This window comes from Anomaloglossus baeobatrachus, chromosome 9, assembly GCF_048569485.1.
Source record: "Anomaloglossus baeobatrachus isolate aAnoBae1 chromosome 9, aAnoBae1.hap1, whole genome shotgun sequence".
NCBI classification, from domain to species: domain Eukaryota; kingdom Metazoa; phylum Chordata; class Amphibia; order Anura; family Aromobatidae; genus Anomaloglossus; species Anomaloglossus baeobatrachus.
Genome location: NC_134361.1, coordinates 214,304,739 through 214,329,385, shown reverse-complemented (window position 1 = coordinate 214,329,385; position 24,647 = coordinate 214,304,739). Strand labels below are relative to the sequence as shown.

The 24,647-nt window shown below is 49.7% G+C and overlaps 1 protein-coding gene across 4 annotated transcripts in view; it reads right to left on the bottom strand.

Annotated features, from left to right (window-relative positions):
* Nucleotides 1-24,647, bottom strand: part of LOC142251540 (dual specificity testis-specific protein kinase 1-like) — an 80,243-nt gene that overhangs the window by 38,564 nt on the left and 17,032 nt on the right. Inside the window, exon 2 of one of the 4 annotated variants that reach the window (XM_075324432.1) lies at nt 24,240-24,428. The exons of the other annotated variants lie outside the window; for them this stretch is intronic. Within the exon in view, the coding sequence (XP_075180547.1) occupies nt 24,240-24,315 (76 nt within the window). The 5' untranslated portion in view covers nt 24,316-24,428. The remainder of the gene's footprint in view (nt 1-24,239; nt 24,429-24,647) is intronic. 4 annotated transcript variants of the gene reach the window in all.

The window sequence follows — 24,647 nt, the reverse complement described above, 5'->3', positions numbered from 1 at the left end:
GGCAGAGCTGGGCCGATTCCCCTTATGGTTCACTATACACAAGAGGGCGCTATCACACCAGGCACACACACAGAACAGCAACCCAGCTCCTACCATCATAAAGCCCTGCTGAGCCGGAGCCCAGAGCAAGCCAGGAACCCCGGCAGCCAGTCCAGCCAAAGTCAGCAACACACCCTGACAAAAGCCCAAATAAAAGAGATCTCAGAGAGCTGCAAGATGCAATACATAGAGGACTGGAAGAGTGAATTAGAGAACTCCCAGAAACTCACCATCTACCGGTCACTGCGGAGGGACTACACTCTGGCCCCATATCTGGAAAGGCTACGCCACCCCAAAGACAGGCAGACTCTGAGCCTGTACAGACTGAGTGCCCACAGCCTAGAGGTGGAAACAGGGCGGCACCGACAGACATACAAGCCGCGGGGAGAACAGACTGTGCCAGCACTGCCAGCAGGGGGCTCTGGAGGACGAGACGCATTTCCTACTGCACTGTGACAAATACTCAGCAGTGAGGGGCTCCCACTTCAGAAATTTACCACCCATACCCCGGACTTTCCATCCATGGATGAGGACATGAAACTCCGCTTCCTACTGGGGGAAGAGGAATCAATGGTGGAGATCGCCGCCCAATATGTCACCACATGTCATAAGCTGAGGGGAACCTAAGACCCCTAAATGGACTGTCAGAGCCCAAATTGTGCCCCCCAACTCCCCATAACCCTGATCCCCTCCCACCACACTTACTGTATTTCTCCCTGCTTTGGCAACACTAATTGTATTTGGTCCTGCAATAAAGCATATTTGAATTGAATTGAATTGAATTGAATTGAGAGGGCAGAGAGAGAGAGAGGGCAGAGAGAGAGGGCAGAGAGAGAGAGGGCAGAGAGAGAGAGAGGGGCAGAGAGAGAGAGAGGGCAGAGAGAGAGAGAGGGCAGAGAGAGAGAGAGGGGCAGAGAGAGAGAGAGGGCAGAGAGAGAGAGAGGGCAGAGAGAGAGAGAGGGCAGAGAGAGAGAGGGCAGAGAGAGAGAGAGAGGGCAGAGAGAGAGAGAGAGGGCAGAGAGAGAGAGAGGGCAGAGAGAGAGAGGGCAGAGAGAGAGAGAGGCAGAGAGAGAGAGAGAGGGGCAGAGAGAGAGAGGCAGAGAGAGAGGCAGAGAGAGAGAGGGCAGAGAGAGAGAGGGCAGAGAGAGAGAGAGGGCAGAGAGAGAGAGAGGGCAGAGAGAGAGAGAGGGCAGAGAGAGAGAGAGGGCAGAGAGAGAGAGGGCAGAGAGAGAGGGCAGAGAGAGAGAGAGGGCAGAGAGAGAGGGCAGAGAGAGAGAGAGGGCAGAGAGAGAGGGCAGAGAGAGAGAGAGGGCAGAGAGAGAGAGGGCAGAGAGAGAGAGAGAGAGGGCAGAGAGAGAGAGAGGGCAGAGAGAGAGAGGGCAGAGAGAGAGAGGGCAGAGAGAGAGAGGCAGAGAGAGAGGGCAGAGAGAGAGGGCAGAGAGAGAGAGAGGGCAGAGAGAGAGAGAAATCAATGGTGGAGATCGCCACCCAATATGTCACCACATGTCATAAGCTGAGGGGAACCTAAGACCCCTAAATGGACTGTCAGAGCCCAAATTGTGCCCCCCAACTCCCCATAACCCTGATCCCCTCCCACCACACTTACTGTATTTCTCCTGCTTTGGCAACACTAATTGTATTTTGGTCCTGCCAATAAAGCATATTTGAATTGAATTGAATTGAATTGAATTGAGAGGGCAGAGAGAGAGAGAGGGCAGAGAGAGAGGGCAGAGAGAGAGAGGGCAGAGAGAGAGAGAGGGCAGAGAGAGAGAGAGGGCAGAGAGAGAGAGAGGGCAGAGAGAGAGAGAGGGCAGAGAGAGAGAGGGCAGAGAGAGAGAGAGGGCAGAGAGAGAGAGAGGGCAGAGAGAGAGAGGGCAGAGAGAGAGAGAGAGGGCAGAGAGAGAGAGAGAGGGCAGAGAGAGAGAGGGCAGAGAGAGAAGAGGGCAGAGAGAGAGAGAGAGGGCAGAGAGAGAGAGAGAGAGGGCAGAGAGAGAGAGGGCAGAGAGAGAGAGGGCAGAGAGAGAGAGAGAGGGCAGAGAGAGAGAGGGCAGAGAGAGAGAGAGGGCAGAGAGAGAGAGAGGGCAGAGAGAGAGAGAGGGCAGAGAGAGAGAGAGGGCAGAGAGAGAGAGAGGGGCAGAGAGAGAGAGGAGAGAGGGCAGAGAGAGAGGGCAGAGAGAGAGAGAGGGCAGAGAGAGAGAGGGCAGAGAGAGAGAGAGAGGGGCAGAGAGAGAGAGAGGGCAGAGAGAGAGAGGGCAGAGAGAGAGAGGGCAGAGAGAGAGAGGGCAGAGAGAGAGGGCAGAGAGAGAGGGCAGAGAGAGAGAGAGGGCAGAGAGAGAGAGAAATCAATGGTGGAGATCGCCACCCAATATGTCACCACATGTCATAAGCTGAGGGAACCTAAGACCCCTAAATGGACTGTCAGAGCCCAAATTGTGCCCCCCAACTCCCCATAACCCTGATCCCCCTACCACCACACTTACTGTATTTCTCTTGCTTTGGCAACACTAATTGTATTTGGTCCTGCCAATAAAGCATATTGAATTTGAATTTGAATTTGAGAGGGCAGAGGGGAGAGAGAGGGCAGAGAGAGAGAGGGGCAGAGAGAGAGAGGGCAGAGAGAGAGAGGGCAGAGAGAGAGAGGGCAGAGAGAGAGAGGGCAGAGAGAGAGAGGGCAGAGAGAGAGGGCAGAGAGAGGGCAGAGAGAGAGAGGGCAGAGAGAGAGGGCAGAGAGAGAGAGGGCAGAGAGAGAGAGGGCAGAGAGAGGGCAGAGAGAGAGAGAGAGGGCAGAGAGAGAGAGAGGGCAGGAGAGAGAGAGGGGCAGAGAGAGAGAGGGCAGAGAGAGAGAGGGCAGAGAGAGAGGGCAGAGAGAGAGAGAGGGCAGAGAGAGAGAGGGCAGAGAGAGAGAGAGGGCAGAGAGAGAGAGAGGGCAGAGAGAGAGAGAGGGCAGAGAGAGAGAGAGGGCAGAGAGAGAGAGGGCAGAGAGAGAGAGGGCAGAGAGAGAGAGGGCAGAGAGAGAGGGCAGAGAGAGAGAGAGAGAGGTCAGAGAGAGAGAGGGCAGAGAGAGAGAGGGCAGAGAGAGAGAGGGCAGAGAGAGAGAGGGCAGAGAGAGAGAGAGACAGAGAGAGGGCAGAGAGGGGGGCAGAGAGCGTCCAGAGAGAGAGAGGGCAGAGAGAGAGAGAGGGCAGAGAGACAGAGAGAGAGGGCAGAGAGAGAGAGAGAGGGCCGAGAGAGAGAGAGAGGGCAGAGAGAGAGAGAGGGCAGAGAGAGAGAGAGGGCAGAGAGAGAGAGAGAGGGCAGAGAGAGAGAGAGGGCAGAGAGAGAGAGAGGGCAGAGAGAGAGAGAGGGCAGAGAGAGAGAGAGGGCAGAGAGAGAGAGAGGGCAGAGAGAGAGAGAGAGGGCAGAGAGGAGAGGGCACAGAGAGAGAGAGAGGGCACAGAGAGAGAGAGAGGGCACAGAGAGAGAGAGAGAGAGAGAGGGCACAGAGAGAGAGAGAGGGCACAGAGAGAGAGAGAGAGAGGGCGCAGAGAGAGGGCACAGAGAGAGAGAGGGCACAGAGAGAGAGAGGGCACAGAGAGAGAGAGGGCACAGAGAGAGAGAGGGCACAGAGAGAGAGAGGGCACAGAGAGAGAGGGCACAGAGAGAGAGGGCACAGAGAGAGAGGGCACAGAGAGAGAGGGCACAGAGAGAGAGGGCACAGAGAGAGAGGGCACAGAGAGAGAGGGCACAGAGAGAGAGGGCACAGAGAGAGAGAGGCCACAGAGAGAGAGAGAGGGCAGAGAGAGAGGGCACAGAGAGAGAGAGAGGGCACAGAGAGAGAGAGAGGGCACAGAGAGAGAGAGAGGGCACAGAGAGAGAGAGAGGGCACAGAGAGAGAGAGAGGGCACAGAGAGAGAGAGAGGGCACAGAGGAGAGAGAGGGCACAGAGAGAGAGAGGGCACAGAGAGAGAGAGGGCACAGAGAGAGAGAGGGCACAGAGAGAGAGAGGGCACAGAGAGAGAGAGGGCACAGAGAGAGAGAGGGCACAGAGAGAGAGGGCACAGAGAGAGAGGGCACAGAGAGAGAGAGGGCAGAGAGGAGAGGGCAGAGAAAAGAGGGGGCAGAGAGGAGAGGGGGCAGAGAGGAGAGGGGGCAGAGAGGAGAGGGGGCAGAGAGGAGAGGGGGCAGAGAGGAAAGGGGGCAGAGAGGAAAGGGGGCAGAGAGCGGGCACAGAGGACACAGAGAGGGCAGAGAGAGGGCAAAGAGAGGGCAGAGCACGGGCAGAGAGTGGGCAGAGTGGGCAGAGAGACGTCAGAGCGTGGGCAGAGCGTGGGAAGAGCGCGGGCAGAGAGAGGCCAGAGAGAGGGCAGAGAGCGGGCAGAGCGCGGGCAGAGCGCGGGCAGAGCGCGGGCAGAGCGCGGGCAGAGAGGGAAGAGAGAGGGAAGAGAGCGGGTAGAGAGAGGGCAGAGAGCGGGCAGAGCGTGGGCAGAGAGCGGGCAGAGCGTGGGCAGAGAGCGGGAAGAGTGCGGGCAGAGAGAGGCCAGAGAGAGGCCAGAGAGCGGCCAGAGACCGGGCAGAGCGCGGGCAGAGAGAGGCCAGAGCACGGGCAGAGAGAGGCCAGAGCGCGGGCAGAGAGAGGCCAGAGCGCGGGCAGAGAGAGGCCAGAGCGCGGGCAGAGCGACGGCAGAGCGAGGGCAGAGAGAGGCCAGAGAGCGGCCAGAGAGAGGCCAGAGCGCGGGCAGAGAGAGGCCAGAGCGCGGGCAGAGAGAGGCCAGAGAGCGGGCAGAGCGTGGGCAGAGCGTGGGCAGAGCGCGGGCAGAGAGAGGCCAGAGCACGGGCAGAGAGAGGCCAGAGCGCGGGCAGAGAGAGGCCAGAGCGCGGGCAGATCGAGGGCAGAGCGACGGCAGAGCGCGGGCAGAGAGAGGCCAGAGCGCGGGCAGAAAGAGGCCAGAGCGCGGGCAGAAAGAGGCCAGAGAGCGGGCAGAGAGAGGCCAGAGCGCGGGCAGAGAGAGGCCAGAGAGCGGGCAGAGCGAGGGCAGAGCGTGGGCAGAGCGAGGGCAGAGAGAGGGCAGAGCGCGGGCAGAGTACGGCAGAGTACGGGCAGAGCGCGGGCAGAGAGAGGGCAGAGAGAGGGCAGAGAGAGGGCAGAGAGGGGCCAGAGAGCGGGCAGAGCGAGGGCAGAGCGTGGGCAGAGCATGGGCAGAGCGTGGGCAGAGAGAGTGCAGAGACCGGGCAGAGAGAGGGCAGAGGGAGGCAGAGCGCAGGCAGAGAGAGGGCAGAGACCGGGCAGAGAGGGCAGAGCGCGGGCAGAGAGAGGCCAGAGAGCGGGCAGAGAGCGGGCAGAGAGAGGTCAGAGTGCGGGCATTTCCACCCTCTCGCTGCCTTGTTACCAGGGCGGCCGGATCACAATGTCATTGTACAGACTCTTTCGTGCCTCCGATCCGTGACCAGAAAAAACAAAACAAGACACAAAAGTTTAGCGGCATCTGCAAAGCGTCACTGATCCCCTCACACAATGGGGAGCTGCGTAATGCCTTTATCGGGGGCTCTGCTGGCAGCCGCCGTTCTGGGCACCGGACGAGCAGGGGCACGAATGATGCCAGGAAACCGTGCCAGCAAAAAGCACAATGGTGCGGGAGGCTCAGAGCGATGCCACGGTCACTGCAGAAAAACATGTCCGAGAGCAACTCACAACGTGGACAGGATCAGCACAACCAGGGCTCTAATATCACAGAAACAGTCAGCAAGCTGCTGTTGACGGATCCATCATTCTGATTACCTTTTTTCTATAGCGTCCTGAGTGCATGATGGGCTTATGAATATCTGGACTCGTTACTATCCGACTCAAACACTTGTGATGGATATTGAGCTGCTGGTAATTACAGTGCCTTGCGAAAGTATTCAGCCCCTTGAATTTTTCAACCTTTTCCCACATTTCAGGCTTCAAACATAAAGATAAAAATGTTAATGTTCTGGTGAAGAATCAACAACAACTGGACACAATTGTGAAGGTGAACGATATTTATTGCTTATTTTAACCTTTTATAAAAAAAATAACTCAAAATTGTGGCGTGCAATATTATTCATCCCCTGTAAGTGAATACTTTGTAGCGCCCCCTTTTGCTGCGATTACAGCTGCAGTCTCTTGGGGTCTGTGTCTATCAGTTTTGCACATGGAGAGGTGAAATTCTCGCCCATTCTTCCTTTGTAAACAGCTGGAGCTGAGTGAGGTTGGATGGAGGCGTTTGTGAACAGCAGTTTTCAGCTCTTTCCACAGATTCTCGATTGGGTTCAGGTCTGGGCTGTGACTTGGCCATTCTAACACCAGGATGTGTTTATTTGTGAACCATTCCATTGTACATTCTGCTTTATGTTTGGGATCATTGTCTTCTTGGAAGACAAATCTCCATCCCAGTCTCAGGTCTTTTGCAGACTCCAACAGGTTTTCTTCAAGAATGGTCCTGTATTTGGCTCCATGCATCTTCCCATCAATTTTAACCATCTTCCCTGTCCCTGCTGAAGAAAAGCAGGCCCAAACCATGATGCTGCCTCCACCATGTTTGACAGTGGGGATGGTGTGTTCAGGGTGATGAGCTGTGTTGCTGTTACATATCGTTTGGCATTGTGCCCAAATATTTAGATTTTGGTTTCATCTGAGCAGAGCCCCTTCTTCCACATGTTTGGTGTCTCCAGGTGGCTTGTGGCAAACTTTAAATGACACTTTTTATGGCTATCTTTGAGAAATGGCTTTCTTCTTGCCACTCTTCCATAAAGGCCAGATTTCTGCAGTGTACGACTGATTGTTGTGCTATGGACAGACTCTCCCACCTCAGCTGTAGATCTCTGCAGATCATCCAGAGGGATCATGGGCCTCTTGGCTGCATCTCTGATCAGTCTTCTCCTTGTGTGAGATGATAGTTTGGATGGACGGCCGGGTCTTGGTAGATTTGCAGTGGTATGATCCTCCTTACATTTCAGTATGATCGCTTGCACAGGGCTTCTTGGGATGTTTAAAGTTGTGGATATCTTTTTCTAACCAAATCCGGCTTTAAACTTCTCCACAACAGTATCACGGACCTGCCTGTTGTGTTCCTTGGTCTTCATGATGCTCTCTGCGCTTTACACAGAACATTGAGCCTATCACAGAGCAGGGGCATTATACGGAGACTTGATTACACACAGGGGATTATATTTATCATCATCAGTCATTTAGGACAACATTGGATCATTCAGATTTCCTCAATCAACTTCTGGAGTGAGTTTGCTGCACTGAAAGTAAAGGGGATGAATAATATTGCACGCCCCAATTTTCAGTTATTTTTTTTTAAAAAAAAGTTTAAAATAAGCAATAAATTTCCCTCATCTTCACAATTGTGTCCACTTGTTGTTGATTCTTCACCAGAACATTAACTTTTTTTTTTTTTTTTAAATTCTTTATTTAAATTTTTTAAGTCATAACAAGGTATAGGACAAAAAAAAAAAAAAAAGAAAGGGGAATGGCATCTTAACAAATCTTTTACAGGACATGACATAATATACATTAACATTCTTTATGTTTGAAGCTTGAAATGTGGGAAAAGGTTGAAAAAAAAAATCAAGGGGGCTGAATACTTTCGCAAGGCACTGTGTCATAGTCAGCAGCAACTAACCTACCTGATGATGGTTTCCAGTAATTAGCTATTAATGAGTCGATCAGTTATCATTACTCCAAATAAAGATAAATGGCTCCATCAACAGCAACTTGCTGATGGTTTCCAGCACAGTTTGTCATTCTCCCCTATGCAGGGTAACTGTAAATAAGAGTTGGGGGTTCACGTGAGATCATAGACGGGGGGCACCTTGTGTGTCGTACAGATTTGACCCTTTGTACGTGGATTTCCTCCTCCGCCTTCTCTTATTCTCAGACAAGAGGATTCATCCGATAAAGAGTCTCTTTGATAACAGGGGATTAATGTGGCCTTTAGGCTGCGGCCACAGACGGAGATGTCACCGGATGGCGGCATTGTGCGCTGCTCTATGCAAACCACAACCGTTCCCTCGTGTGTGATGGAAGACATTGATTTTCCCGGAGAGTTCCCGCGCCGCCTGTGAGCCCTCTGTGCATTATACCGAACCAGCCGAGGTCAAGTCGGGGGACACAGGACTCTTTAAGAAAAAGGAAGCGCATTTTAAGGAGTCCGGGGCGGGGCCAGATTCATAAGTCACATTTCAAAAGAGGAAGAAGAATTAAGAAGTTCAGGGAGTCTTATGGGAGGTCTAAGGAGTAAAATATCTCCTTAAGGAGATCGCCACTGATGGCCTCTTCCCCAGACGAGTAATGTCCTGCTTTGCACTGATGAATGGAAAAAAACCCGAAACAGCTGTCTGCAATATCTTAAAAGGGGGTGGATACTGGCGTAGTATAGCGACTTCCAATTAAAGGCACTAGAGACCCTGCTCTCCTCCTCTCATGGCGGCCTCTGTAAGGAGAAACTTCACCCCGTAGTCTTAATATAAAGCACTGAAGAATGGACGCACACCCTGAACGTTATGGTTCTGCTTCCTCTCCTGCAATAGATCTGAACGAGCTAAGCCCCACCCACATGACTCTTCAGAAACAAGACATTTCTTGTTTCTTAAGAGCCAGGTCTCCACCTCAAAAGTTTACACACCCCGGCAGATTTTTTGCTTTCTTGGCCTTTTCTCAGAGAATATGAATGATAACACACAATCATGGTTAGTGGTCGGGTGAAGCCATTTATTGTGTTTTCTCTTTTCAAATCATAATGACAACCACAAACATCCAAATGACCCTGATGAAAAGTCCACACACCCTGGTGATTGTGGCCTGATAACATGCACAGGAGGTGACACAAATGGGTGTGAATGGCTAATAAAGGTAACATCCTCACCTGTGACCTGTTTGCTTATAATCAGTGTGCGCATAAAAGCCGAGTGAGTTTCTGGGGTCCAGACTGACGTTTCTGGATTGTGAAAGCAAAAGAATTGTCAACGGATCAATGGGAAAAGATAGTTGAACTGTATAAAACAGGAAAGGGATACAAAAAGATATCCAAGAAATTAATAATGCCAGCCATCAGTGTTCAAACTGTAATTAACAAATGGAAAATCAGGGGCTTTGTAAAAACCAAACCACAATCAGGTAGACCAACAGAAACTTCAGCCACAACTGCCAGGAAAATTGTTGGGGATGCAAAGAAAAACCCACAAATAACATCAGCTGAATCCAGGACTCACTGAAGACTAGTGGTGAGGCTGCTTCAAGATGCACAATGAAGAGGCACATGAAGAAAAATGGGCTGAATGATCGAGTTGCCATAAGAAAGCCATTACTGTGCACATGCCACAAAGTATCTCGCCAATAATACACCAAGCAGCCCAGAGACAAGCCTCCAAACTTCTGGAACAAAAGAATTTGGGGCAATGAAACCAAAATCAAACTTTTTGGCCACAACCATAAACGTTACATTTCGAGAGGTGTCAACAAGGCCTATGATGAAAGAAACACCATACCTACAGTAAAGCATGGAGGTGGATTGCTGATGATGTGGGGATGTGAGAGCTACAAAGGCACAGGAAACTTGGTCAATGTTGAAGGAAAGATTAATGCAGCCCGATATCAGCAAATACTGGAGGCAAATTTGCCCTCATCAGCCCGGAAGCTGCACATGGGACGTTCCAACATGACAACGATCCAAATCACAAGGCCAAGTCGACCTGTCATTGGCTACAGCAGAACAAAGTGAAGGTTCTGGAGTGGCCATCTCGGTCTCCTGACCTCAATATCATTGAGCCACTCTGGGGAGAAATCAAGCAAAGCGCAGTTCATGCAAGAAAGCCCAGGAACTTACAGGAACTGGAGGCGCCAAGAAGAATGGGCAGCTTTACCATCTGACCAAGAAGAATGGGCGGCTTTACCATCTGACCAAGAAGAATGGGCGGCTTTACCATCTTACCAAGAAGAATGGGAGGCTTTACCATCTGACCAAGAAGAATGGGCGGCTTTACCATCTGACCAAGAAGAATGAGCGGCTTTACCATCTGACCAAGAAGAATGGGCAGCTTTACCATCTGACCAAGAAGAATGGTCAGCTTTACCATCTGACCAAGAAGAATGGGCAGCTTTACCATCTGAGAAAATAAAGAGGACCAAGAAGAATGGGCAGCTTTACCATCTGACCAAGAAGAATGGGCAGCTTTACCATCTGAGAAAATAAAGAGCCTCATCCACAACTACCACATAAGAGTTCAAGCTGTCATTGATGTTAGAGGGGGCAATACACGGTATTAAGAACTGGGGTATGACAACTTTCGATCAAGGTCATTTGGATGTTTTTAGTTGTCATTATGATTTAAAAAGGAGAAACACAGTAGATGATAATAAATGGCTTCACCCAACTGTGAGGCAAATCCCGGGATATGAAGATGAATTATGACTCCAGTCATAGTCCCTCATCACTCCCTGGCAGTGCCCCCTCCCTTCTTGTTCTCAGTGTTCCACTTACACCTCCATGGCCATGTCCTGTGATATGGAGATGAGGTGGTGTGGGAACAATGGACACAGGATGACTCCCTGCCGTCACCCTGTAACAAGAGTTGTATCTCATTAGCAAGGCTATGGAAATAGCCAGACAGAACGACTCCAGTAAAAAATGGTTCATATCTCGCAAGCCATATTTCCGATAAATATGGCAACCATAAAAATGGTGTCTCTGCATGCGGACGATGCCGGCACACCCTTTTTATGGGAGCAGGACATTGGGAAATGCCCCAGGCGTGATATCAGCCAATGGGGAACTGGCAGACAGGTCATGAGTCCCCTCGTTCTGTGGCTAAATTCATAGCTGTCACAATGAGAGCGTTGGCGTCCGCCTACGACGCTCCCAGGCAAAGTTATGGCCCATATTCCATGTTGGGATATTGTCCATAACTCAAGCCAGGGGTGGAGCAGTGCTCCCTGTGAGGTCACTAAGGTAGGAGGGGACCTGGATCTGCCCAGGTTGATAACCCTACTTCGGCCATTTTCCAGTGTTCTTTCGCTGGGGGTCACGTGCAGGAAACATCTGCGGGAGTTCCTAGAAACCTGGCCTACAGCACCCCCCTGTGGCCAGACGCAACAAGGTAACTGCTGGAACTGTGTATGCCTGTTTGTAACCCATGCTTTGATTGTAACTGTACTCTGACATATGTATATTCTGTAGATTCCCTATTGTATATATTGTAGTTTCTAGTGTGCTTTAGGCTGATTAAATTATATAATTAATCTTGGGCTGTTCTGTTATCTCGATCTTGAATCCCACGTCTGTGTGTTCGGCTAATAGTTACCGTAAATCGGTTGGTGGCAGCGAATTGTGCCAAGGATTATTGTGGGGAGGCCAGTGAGATTCGGGGAGATTTTATATATTCCGCCCGCGGAGGTCGGGGGAATATATACCTTACTCTCACCGGGGACCCTTCAATAATCGGCATAAGTAGTATAGCGGCCTCCTTGCTTATGGTCGGGCAATTCCATAATTGGCCTGACTATAAGAGGGGCGCTAGAGAGCGCGTCACGTGCTCTGTCTGTCGGTCGGGAGGTATAAAGGAGGGGTGACCCCCACTTGTTACCCCCCCGATTGTGACGTACTGGTAGCCAGCGCGGGGGATTTCTGAGTGACCCCCCCGGTGGTTTGTGACATATTGGTGGCATAGCGGTGGGATCGAGATAATAGTGTGTGTGAGTGTGAGACCCATACTCCCAGACACTAAAGACTGCCTGCAGCAGCTGTGGCTGCTGGGGTCTTCAGACTAGCTCAACACTAGAGTGTCAGAGTGCAGATACTGTAAGGTGTGTGGAGGCATCAGGTGTCAGTTCTGTGTCAGTGACCAAAAGTCTGCAAGAATGGCTGATGGCACCAGGAGCAGAGCTATGCAACTGGCCAATGCTAAGGCAGGAGCCGAAGAGAGGGAGGACGGTGCTGTGGACAGCAATGAGGAGGTTGCCCACGAGTCCTCCAGGAGCTCGACGCCAGAAAACCGTTCTGCCGAGGACATTGCACAACCTGGCACTGCTGGACAAGATGAGGAGGAGCTCACCCAAGGTTCCTCAACGAGCCAGATGCCAGCCCTCCGCTCTGAAAGGGACAGTGAATCGCCTAGCTCTGCAGCGTGCCGCAGATCACCACGTGCCATTCCACCGAGCCTGGGAGGCTCGGATAGCCTTCTTCAAATGGCTATGGCCCTTCTCCAGGCTGGAGACCAGAAGGGCTACAAGGAACTCCTGGCAGAGCGCAGGGCAGAGCGGCAGGCAGCGCGTGACGCTGAGGCTGCGGAGCGGCACGCAGAGCGTGAGGCTGCGGAGCGAGATCGGCAGGCAGCGCGTGAAGAGCGAGAGCGACAGGCAGACCGTGACTACCAGCTGCAGCTAGCTCAGCTCCGGCCCTCATCAGCCACACGTGACCTTCGAGACACCAAACTTCCAAAGGTCCGTGTTGAGGACTTCCCAGTGCTGGAGAAGGATGGAGACTTGGACTCTTTCTTGACTGCTTTTGAACGGACTTGCTTGCAGCACCATCTGGACAAGGACCAGTGGGCCAAATACCTGACCCCCCGTTTAAGGGGTAAGGCCCTGGATATCCTTGGGGACTTGCCTGCTGAGGCAGATCAGGGCTACGACACCATCAAGCGGGCCCTGATCCAACAGTTCAACCTCACTCCGGAGTCCTACCGCAAGAAGTTCCGGACCCTGCAGAAGGGACCAAAGGACTCCTGGGCTGACCACCGGCGGGCACTTGCCCGAGCTGCCGACCACTGGACCCAAGGCCTGCAGCTTTCCACCGGACCGGAGATCCTGGACTTGTTCATCACGGAGCAACTCTTGTGGAACTGCCCTGAGGATCTCCGCCAGTTCATCCGAGACCAGAAGCCAAAGGGGTCCACGGCTACAGCTGCCCTTGCCGATGACTACACCAACAACCGGGCCCCTGAGGCCAGGAGAGCGGCCACCAGCAGCACCTGGAGAGGGGGTAAGATGAATTCTGCGACTGCCCCACCTGCCCCTAGACTGCAGGGGGTGTCCCCCTCAACTCCCCTCTCCAGGCCCGTGGCAGAGCCAAGACGGTGCCACCAGTGCAACCTACCTGGACACTTCAAGGCCATGTGCCCTCAGCGTCCCAAGGCCCCGGCTCCGTCCCCGTCCCAAGGGCCGCCCAAGGTGTATTGTGTGGGTGGGGGTGGTGGTAGGTCCCTGGACAGCTTCCAACCTGTCACCGTCGGCCGGTCTGTGACCATAGGACTGCGAGACAGCGCCTCGGAGGTGACTCTGGTGCGGCCTGAGATGGTGTCCCCCCAAGACTTGATCCCTGGAAAAACCCTCGCTGTCTCCGGGATTGGAGGCACTGACCCGGCGCTGCCTGTTGCTGACATTTATGTGGACTGGGGCGCAGGGCGGGGGGTGAGGGAGGTGGGGGTAACTGATCGGATCCCTGCAAACGTGCTACTTGGGACAGATTTGGGGCAGATAACCTCCCAGTTTGGGCCCCAACCAAGGGCTGAACCTTCAGCCAGTACTGACATGCCTCCGGACAATGTTAATGTGTTATCTATGAATGATGTAAGGGAGGAGGGAGTGAACTCTGATATTTCTGCTTGCATAGACACCATAGACACACACTCAGCTGCAGCTGTGACAGGGGAGGGGGTCAGAGAAAGGTGTGACAATGCCTCTACAAGTAACCAGCCTGTGAGCTGGGATCTGTTGCCCTCTGCAGGGATAAGCAGAGAGCAGGGTGCTGCAGGGGGAGGACCAGTGTGTGGGGTGGGGGCTACCACAGCAAATGTGGGGTCCCCAGAGATTTCACAGCGGGGTTCTGTTGCTGCAGGAGGGGAACAGGCAGGTGAGATTGGGGCCGGTCCAGGAGCGGAAGTGCTCCCAGGTAAGATCTCGGTGCATGGTTCCCCCACAACCGGGGTGTCAGGAAGCCAGGTAGGTCTGCCTGAACCGGCGACTTGGTCAGGAACGGAGGAGGAGCAGGCACGACCCACGGTCGCAGCGGCTGTGGCCGCTGTCACCCGCAGTGGGAGTGCTGGGAGCCAAGGGGCCTCCCGGAGGTCCGATAGCTCTTCCCCTTCTGACCAAGTGGCAGCCGAGTCAGGTGGAGGCCAGGACACAGGTCCCGGGGTACTGACTGAAGGTGTGACAGTCTCGTCGATTCTGGCCACATCTAGTCAGGGGTTTCAGGCAGCGTTAGAAGCTGACGACAGCCTGAAAGCTCTTAAGGAGCAGGCGGCACAGCCTCCCTCGGACTCGGACTCGGAGCGAGTGGTCTGGGACCAAGGACGGCTGTACCGGGCCACGGTCCAGCAGGGTTCACCGGAGGCGTGGCCCAGGGACCGACAGTTGGTGGTACCCTATCCGTTCCGGACGGAGTTGTTGCGGATCGCACATGAGATTCCGATGGCCGGACACCTAGGGATCGCTAAGACCAAGGCCAGGTTAAGCCAGCATTTCTACTGGCCAAAAATGGGGGCCGATGTGGCTGCCTACTGCCGTTCGTGTGAAACCTGTCAGAGAGTGGGGAAGGCGGGGCCACGCCCCAAAGCCCCACTAGTATCTCTGCCAATCATCGATGAGCCTTTCAGGAGGGTGGCTGTGGATCTGGTCGGCCCGCTGGCCATCCCCAGCAGCTCCGGGAAACGCTTCCTACTGACGGTAGTGGACTATGCCACCCGGTACCCAGAAGCAGTGGCCTTGTCGTCCATTCGGGCTGACAAGGTGGCCACCGCATTGCTGGAGATTTTCTCCCGAGTGGGTTTTCCCCAGGAAATGCTCACTGACCGGGGGACCCAATTCATGTCCCAGCTGATGGAGGCCCTCTGTAAGCAAGTCCAGGTGCGACATCTGGTGGCCAGCCCGTACCATCCACAGACTAATGGCCTGTGCGAGCGGTTCAATGGCACCTTAAAGCAGATGCTTAAGATGTTGGTCGACTCCCATGGGCGTGACTGGGAGCGGTATCTCCCACACCTGTTATTTGCTTACCGGGAGGTTCCACAGGCCTCAACAGGATTCTCACCGTTTGAGCTCCTGTACGGGCGACGTGTGCGGGGCCCCCTGGCTCTGGTGAAAGAGGCTTGGGAAGGGGATTTGGCCACCCCTGGAGTGTCGGTTATCGAGTATGTCATGCGCTTCCGGGACAAAATGCAGGCCTTGACGCAACTGGTACACGACAATATGGCTCAAGCCCAGGCCGATCAGAAGCGTTGGTACGACCAGAACGCTTGTGAGAGGACCTACCAAGTGGGTCAAGAGGTGTGGGTACTGGTCCCCGTACCACAGGACAAGCTTCAGGCAGCCTGGGAAGGCCCATACCTCGTGTACCAGCAGCTCAACCCTGTGACGTACCTGGTCACCCTGGACCCTGCCCGTGGAAGGCGGAAGCCCTTCCATGTGAACATGATGAAGGCACATCATGAGCGGGAGGCATGTGCGCTCCCCGTGTGCAACCTGCCCGAGGAGGGAGAAGCGGAAACCCTCTTGGATATGCTAGCCCAGGTTAGGGCAGGCGGATCCATTGAGGATGTGGAGGTTGGCCACCAGCTCTTGGAGGACCAACGGTCCCAGCTGTGGGCCACCCTACTCCCCTTCCGGGGGTTGTTTACCAACCAGCCCGGAAGGACTGACTTGGCTGTCCATCACGTGGACACTGGGGATCATCCCCCGATCCGGCGTTCAGCATATCGGGTCTCCCTGGAGGTGCAGCAACACATGCGCCAGGAGATTGACGAGATGCTGAAGCTGGGGGTGATCCAGGCATCCAACAGCGCTTGGGCCTCGCCTGTAGTCCTCGTCCCTAAGAAGGACCGAACCACTCGGTTCTGCGTGGACTACAGGGGGCTCAATGCGGTCACGGTCGCCGATGCGTACCCAATGCCACGCATCGATGACCTGCTCGATCAGTTGGCCGGGGCTCAGTACCTGACCATCATGGATCTGAGCCGGGGATATTGGCAGATCCCCCTGACTCGCAAGGCCAGGGAACGCTCTGCCTTTATTACCCCATTTGGACTGTACGAGTCCACGGTGATGCCATTCGGGATGAGGAATGCCCCTGCCACTTTCCAGCGGATGGTCAACACCCTGCTCAAGGGACTTGAAGGGTACGCGGCCGCGTACCTGGATGACATTGCCGTCTTCAGTCCCACCTGGGAGGACCACCTAGAGCATCTAGCACAGGTGCTCAGGCGGATCCACCGGGCAGGTTTGACCATCAAGCCGGGAAAGTGTCAGCTGGCCATGAGCGAGGTCCAGTACCTCGGTCACCGGGTAGGTGGGAGAACACTGAAGCCCGAGCCTGAGAAAGTGGAAGCCATCGCATCCTGGCCCACCCCCAGGACCAAGAAGCAGGTGATGTCCTTCTTGGGGACCGCTGGGTACTATAGGAGGTTTGTTCCATGCTATAGTAGCCTGGCAAAGCCCTTGACGGACCTCACCAAGAAGAAGCTGCCCTCTGCAGTCGATTGGACAATGGACTGCGAGACAGCCTTCCGGGCCCTAAAGGACGCCCTGTCCAGCCCGCCCGTGCTACAGGCAGCCGACTTCACGCGGCCGTTTGTAGTACAGACCGACGCCAGTGACTTCGGCCTCGGTGCGGTGCTCAGCCAGGTGGACTCTGCGAGCCAAGAGCACCCAGTCTTGTACCTGAGCAGGAAGCTGTTACCAAGGGAAGTTGCCTATTCCACGATGGAGAAGGAGTGCCTGGCCATAGTGTGGGCCCTGCAGCGTCTGCAACCCTATCTATACGGGCGCCACTTCATCGTGGAGACGGACCACAATCCCCTCAGCTGGTTGCACACCGTCTCTGGGACGAATGGGCGATTGTTGCGATGGAGCCTTGCGCTCCAGCAATACAACTTCACCATTCGCCACAAAAGGGGCCGTGACCACGGTAACGCAGACGGGCTGTCCCGACAAGGAGAGGTCGCGGACGGGCGCACGGGGGAACACCGGAGTGTGCTGCCCCCTAGCGCCCTCAAAAGGGGGGAGGTGTGAGGCAAATCCCGGGATATGAAGATGAATTATGACTCCAGTCATAGTCCCTCATCACTCCCTGGCAGTGCCCCCTCCCTTCTTGTTCTCAGTGTTCCACTTACACCTCCATGGCCATGTCCTGTGATATGGAAATTAGGTGGTGTGGGAACAATGGACACAGGATGACTCCCTGCCGTCACCCTGTAACAAGAGTTGTATCTCATTAGCAAGGCTATGGAAATAGCCAGACAGAACGACTCCAGTAAAAAATGGTTCATATCTCGCAAGCCATATTTCCGATAAATATGGCAACCATTTAGTTGTCATTATGATTTAAAAAGGAGAAACACAGTAGATGATAATAAATGGCTTCACCCAACCACTAACCATGAGTGGGAAAAAAGATTGTGTTATCATTCACATTCTCTGAAAAAAGGCCAAGAAAGCAAAAAATCTGCCAGGGTGTGTAAACTTTTGAGCACAACTGTATGTATCATTGGAGCTCCATTGATTTACCGAAGGACCACGTGGGTAATCAATGGCGCTCTCTATTCTCGTGTTCCTCGGAGAGAAGAGTGCGATGAATACCGCTGAGGGACAATCCAGGCGGTAAGTATAAAAAACAGTAGAATTTATTGCCATGCGTTTTGCAGTAGAACAAAGTTGTGACCTAAGGGAGCAGATTTACATTTAAGCCATTTTGGAGGTCAGAACAACACAAGGTTTACTTTACAGCACTGTTGCAAAGAAGAATAAAAAAAAAAATTATTTTGAAATGAAAGGGGAAGGGGGGGAAGGAAGCGCCACAGGCTATGTGGGTGCCATAAGGGGACCCCACTGCTGTTACATACGTCACGCAGAAAAACTCAAAGATTTACGAGTTATTAAACAGTTAATAGGATTAGGGGGAAATCTCTGCTTTATTTCGGACACGCGCCGCCATGGAAAGGAATCCTCTTAGCGTGAAGAACATTACTGTAACTTCACCACATTTTCTCGCAGAAGCGGTGACCGTGGCGGCTGCTGGGGTTTATGAATGGAAATTTACTAATGAGTGGAGGTAATTAGTGCAGATGATTACTGGAGAGTCTGAGCGGCACAATGACGAGGCGATGAGACCGGATTAGTCAGCAGGACGGAACGGACGGTCGCCAGACACAGGATTACAGTCTCCTCCGGGAGAGAAATGGCGGCACAAGATGCTCATCGCAGAATGTTTTCAGGCCTTTTTATTAGTTTCTACAAAGTCAGAAGTTTCCATACACTAAGAGTACTGTACCTTTAAACAATCTGGAACCGCCCATATGATGATGTCATGTCTTTGGAAGCTTCTGATAGTTTTATTGGCAACATCTGAGTTAGAGACACACCTGTGGATGTATTGTAATGCACACCTGACACACCCGGCTTCTTTGTGTAGCATCATGGGAAAGTCAAAAGAAATCAGCCAAGATCTCAGGAAGAGAATTGAGGACTTGCACAAGTCTGGTTCATCCTTGGGTGCAATTTCCAGATATCGGAAGGTGCCTCGTTCATCTGCACAAACAATCATAAGCAAGTACACATAAGATGGGAATGTCCAGCCATCATACCGCTCAGGAAGGAGACTGGTTCTGTGTACCAGAGATGAACGTGCTTTGGTCAGACATGTGCAGATCAACCCAAGAACAAAAGCAGAAAACCTTGTGAAGATGCTGGCGGAAGCTGGTAAGATTGTGTCATTATCCACAGTGAAACGAGCTCTGTATCAACATGGGCTGAAAGACCGCTCTGCCAGGAAGAAGCCATTACTCCAAAAGAAACAGAAAAAAGCCAGATTAATGTTTGTAAATGCACACAGGAACACAGACCTTAATTTTTGGAGATGTGTCCTGTGGTCTGATGACCCTAAAACTGAACTGTTTGGCCATAATGACCATCGTTACGTTTGGAGGAAAAAGGGAGAAGCTTTGAAGCCTAAGAACACCATCCCAACTGTGACACACGGGCGGCAGCATCATGTTATGGGGGTTGATTTGCTGCAGGAGGGACTGGTGACTTTACACAATAGATGGCCTCATGAGGAAAGAAGATTGTGTGGCAATACTGAAGAACATCTCAAGACATCAGCCAGGAACTTAAAGCTTAGGTGGAAATGGGTCTTCCAAATGGACAATGACCCGAAGCTACTGCCAAACTGGTTACAAAGTTGCTTTAGGAGAATAAAGTCAATGTTTGGAGTGGCCATCACAAAGCCCTGATCTCAATCCTATTGGAAATGTATGGGCAAAGCTGAAAAGGCCAGAGCGAGCGGCGACCTCCAAACATGGCTCAGCTACACCAGTTCTGTCAGGAGGAATAGGCCCAAATTCCACCAACTATTGTGAGAAGCTTCTAGAAGGATCCAAAACGTTTCCCCCAAGTCACACAGTGTAAGGGCAACGTCACCAAATACTAATGACATAGAGGGAAATTCACTGTGCAGAAAGGAAGAAAAATGCCTGAAGACATTCGCTCTCATTATTCTGGAGAGCGTAGGGAAAAACCTGCAGATGTGTCTTTATAGAGGAGGGAAAAACCTGCAGATGGGTCTGTATAGAGAGGGAAGGAAAAACCTGCAGATGGGTCTGTATAGAGAGGGAAGGAAAAACCTGCAGATGTGTCTGTATAGAGAGCAGAGGGAAAAACCTGCAGATGGGTCTTTATAGAGAGCAGAGGGAAAAACCAGCAGATCTGTCTTTATAGAGTGGTGGAAAAAACCTGCAGATGCGTCTGTATAAAGAGCGGAGAGAAAAACCTGCAGATGTGTCTGTATAGAGAGCGGTGGGATAAACCTGCAGATGCGTCTGTATAGAGAGCAAAGGGAAAAACCTGTAGATGTGTCTGTATAAAGAGCGGAGAGAAAAACCTGCAGATGTGTCTGTATAGAGAACGGTGGGATAAACCTGCAGATGCGTCTGTATAGAGAGCAAAGGGAAAAACCTGCAGATGCGTCTGTATAGAGAGTAAAGGGAAAACGCTGCATATGTGTCTTGATAGAGGAGGGAAAAACCTGCAGATGTGTCTTCATGGACAGCGAAGGGCAAAACCTGCAGATGTGTCTTCATAGACAGCAAAGGGCAAAACCTGCAGATGGGTCTGAAAAGAGAGCGCAGTGAAACTGCTGGTTTATTACACTGTATATATATATATAGTATGTGTGTTTATTGTATATACTTTGTGTGTGTGTATATAAACTGTAAGAATAAACTAACGCTGAGAGACGACATTTCCAGGAAGCGCAGGATTATAGTCAGAACGGAAAGACAGAAAAGAAGCATTAAAAGAAAAACGGATTTCACCGCACAGCTCCGACAGGTTTCCTTATTGATACGATAACACACGGGTGTGACGGTGACGAATGTTCAGCTGAGCGCGCACCGCACACGTCATACACCGCGTGATAAGATCCCGATAATGAAAGCAAACAAAGGCTGCATGTACCATAAGCGAGAAAGCAACAAGGGCACACGGACGGATCGTAATACAATCATCAATATTTATACACAAAGGAACAGGAGGCACCATCCCCCCAAAATACAGCCCCATACACATTACACTACAGTCACCCAAATCTGCCAATATCAGCGAGCGCAGTCCTGATCCTGAGTCTAATATGTGCGGGGGCTTCCAACTGCCAGGAATGACTAGAAGAATACTACCCCCTATGTACAAGAATATACCTGCTATAATACTGCCCCCTATCTATAAGAATATACCTGCTATAATACTGCCCCCTACCTATAAGAATATACCTGCTATAATACTGCCCCCTATGTACAAGAATATACCTGCTATAATACTGCCCCCTATCTATAAGAATATACCTGCTATAATACTGCCCCCTACCTATAAGAATATACCTGCTATAATACTGCCCCCTATGTACAAGAATATACCTGCTATAATACTGCCCCCTATGTACAAGAATATACCTGCTATAATACTGCCCCCTATCTATAAGAATATACCTGCTATAATACTGCCCCCTACCTATAAGAATATACCTGCTATAATACTGCCCCCTATGTACAAGAATATACCTGCTATAATACTGCCCCCTATGTACAAGAATATACCTGCTATAATACTGCCCCCTATCTATAAGAATATACCTGCTATAATACTGCCCCTATGTCCAAGAATATAACTACTATAATACTGCCCCCTATATACAAGAATATAACTACTATAATACTGCTCCTATGTACAAGAATATAACTACTATAATACTGCCCCTATGTACAAGAATATAACTACTATAATACTGCCCCTATGTACAAGAATATAACTACTATAATACTGCCCTTGATGTACAAGAATATAACTACTATAATACTGCCCCTATGTACAAGAATATACCTGCTATAATACTGCCCCTATGTCCAAGAATATAACTACTATAATACTGCCCCTATGTACAAGAATATACCTGCTATAATACTGCCCATATGTACAAGAATATAACTACTATAATACTGCCCCTATGTCCAAAACTATAACTACTATAATACTGCCCCTATGTACAAGAATATATCTACTATAATACTGCCCCTATGTACAAGAATATAACTACTATAATACTGCCCCATGTACAAGAATATATCTACTATAATACTGCCCCTTGTGTACAAGAATATAACTACTATAATACTGCCCCTATGTACAAGAATATAACTACTATAATACTGCCCCCTATATACAAGAATATAACTACTATAATACTGCCCCTATGTACAAGAATATAACTACTATAATACTACCCCTATGTACAAGAATATAACTACTATAATACTGCCCCATGTACAAGAATATAACTACTATAATACTGCTCCTATGTACAAGAATATAACTACTAAAATACTGCCCCCTATGTACAAAAATATAACTACTATAATACTGCCCCCTATGTACAAGAATATAACTACAATAATAATGCCCCTATGTACAAGAATATAACTACTATAATACTGCCCCCTATGTACAAGAATATAACTACTATAATACTGCCCCCTATGTACAAGAATATAACTACAATAATAATGCCCCTATGTACAAGAATATAACTACTATAATACTGCCCCCTATGTACAAGAATATAACTACTATAATACTGCCCCCTATGTACAAGAATATAACTACTATAATACTGCCCCCTATGTACAAGAATATAACTGCTATAATACTGCTCCTATGTACAAGAATATAACTACTATCATACTGCCCCTATGTACAAGAATATAACTACTATTATACTGCCCCTATGTACAACAATATAACTACTATAATACTGCACCTATGTACAACAATATAACTGATATAATACTGCCCCTATGTACAAGAATATAACTACTATAATACTGCCCCTGATGTACAAGAATATAACTACTATAATACTGCCCCTATGTACAAGAATATACCTGCTATAATACTGCCCCTATGTCCAAGAATATAACTACTATAATACTGCCCCTATGTACAAGAATATACCTGCTATAATACTGCCCATATGTACAAGAATATAACTACTATAATACTGCCCCTATGTCCAAAACTATAACTACTATAATACTGCCCCTATGTACAAGAATATATCTACTATAATACTGCCCCTATGTACAAGAATATAACTACTATAATACTGCCCCATGTACAAGAATATATCTACTATAATACTGCCCCTTGTGTACAAGAATATAACTACTATAATACTGCCCCTATGTACAAGAATATAACTACTATAATACTGCCCCCTATATACAAGAATATAACTACTATAATACTGCCCCTATGTACAAGAATATAACTACTATAATACTACCCCTATGTACAAGAATATAACTACTATAATACTGCCCCATGTACAAGAATATAACTACTATAATACTGCTCCTATGTACAAGAATATAACTACTAAAATACTGCCCCCTATGTACAAAAATATAACTACTATAATACTGCCCCCTATGTACAAGAATATAACTACAATAATAATGCCCCTATGTACAAGAATATAACTACTATAATACTGCCCCCTATGTACAAGAATATAACTACTATAATACTGCCCCCTATGTACAAGAATATAACTACAATAATAATGCCCCTATGTACAAGAATATAACTACTATAATACTGCCCCCTATGTACAAGAATATAACTACTATAATACTGCCCCCTATGTACAAGAATATAACTACTATAATACTGCCCCCTATGTACAAGAATATAACTGCTATAATACTGCTCCTATGTACAAGAATATAACTACTATCATACTGCCCCTATGTACAAGAATATAACTACTATTATACTGCCCCTATGTACAACAATATAACTACTATAATACTGCACCTATGTACAACAATATAACTGATATAATACTGCCTCCTATATACAAGAATATAACTACTATAATACTACCCCTATGTACAAGAATATAACTACTATAATACTGCCCCCTATGTACAAGAATATAACTACTATAATACTGCCTCCTATATACAAGAATATAACTACTATAATACTACCCCTATGTACAAGAATATAACTACTATAATACTGCCCCAATGTACAAGAATATAACTACTATAATACTGCCCCAATGTACAAGAATATAACTACTATAATACTGCCCCAATGTACAAGAATATAACTACTATAATACTGCCCCTATGTACAAGAATATAAGTACTATAATACTGCTCCTATGTACAAGAATATATCTACTATAATACTGCCCCTATGTACAAGAATATAACTACTATAATACTGCCCCCAATGTACAAGAATATAACTACTATAATACTGCCCCCTATGTACAAGAATATAACTACTATAATACTGCACCTATGTACAAGAATATAACTACTATAATACTGCCTCCTATATACAAGAATATAACTACTATAATACTGCCCATATGTACAAGAATATAACTACTATAATACTGCCTCCTATATACAAGAATATAACTACTATAATACTGCTCCCTATGTACAAGAATATAACTACTATAACACTGCCCCCTATGTACAAGAATATAACTACTATAATACTGCCCCTATGTACAAGAATATAAGTATTATAATACTGCCCCTATATAGAAGAATATAACTACTATAATACTGCCCCTATGTATCTCCGCTGGTTTCGCCTCGTGCCTCTCCGTCCTATCAGCACCCTTCTCTGCACTTGCCTGTTACTTTCTGCAGGGCGCCCCCGCTCTCTATGATGGGTGTCATTATTTGGGCAGGGTGTATCCGCGCTGACATCTTTACTGGTCGCCATCCAGTAGGTTTGGGGCTGATTCCCCTCTTGCAGCTTTTCTTTCGCCCCTGGGCTCCGGTGTGATTTATGTCATGTATGCGTTCGCAGACGACACACCCTGCAATATAACATTGGCCAAGCTGCAGATGGATCTGGGAAGGAAACGTTTCTGTTTTGTGCATCTCTGCTATAGCTGCTTGTCCTCTAGTCACACCCAAAGCTGCATTTATTCCACCATCGGCCGCTTGTGGAAACAAGCTGCAGCTTTAGAAGCTAAAATTGAGATTTAAACCATCGAAGGGTCTGAATGCAGCTCTGGTTGTGACTGGAGTAGAAG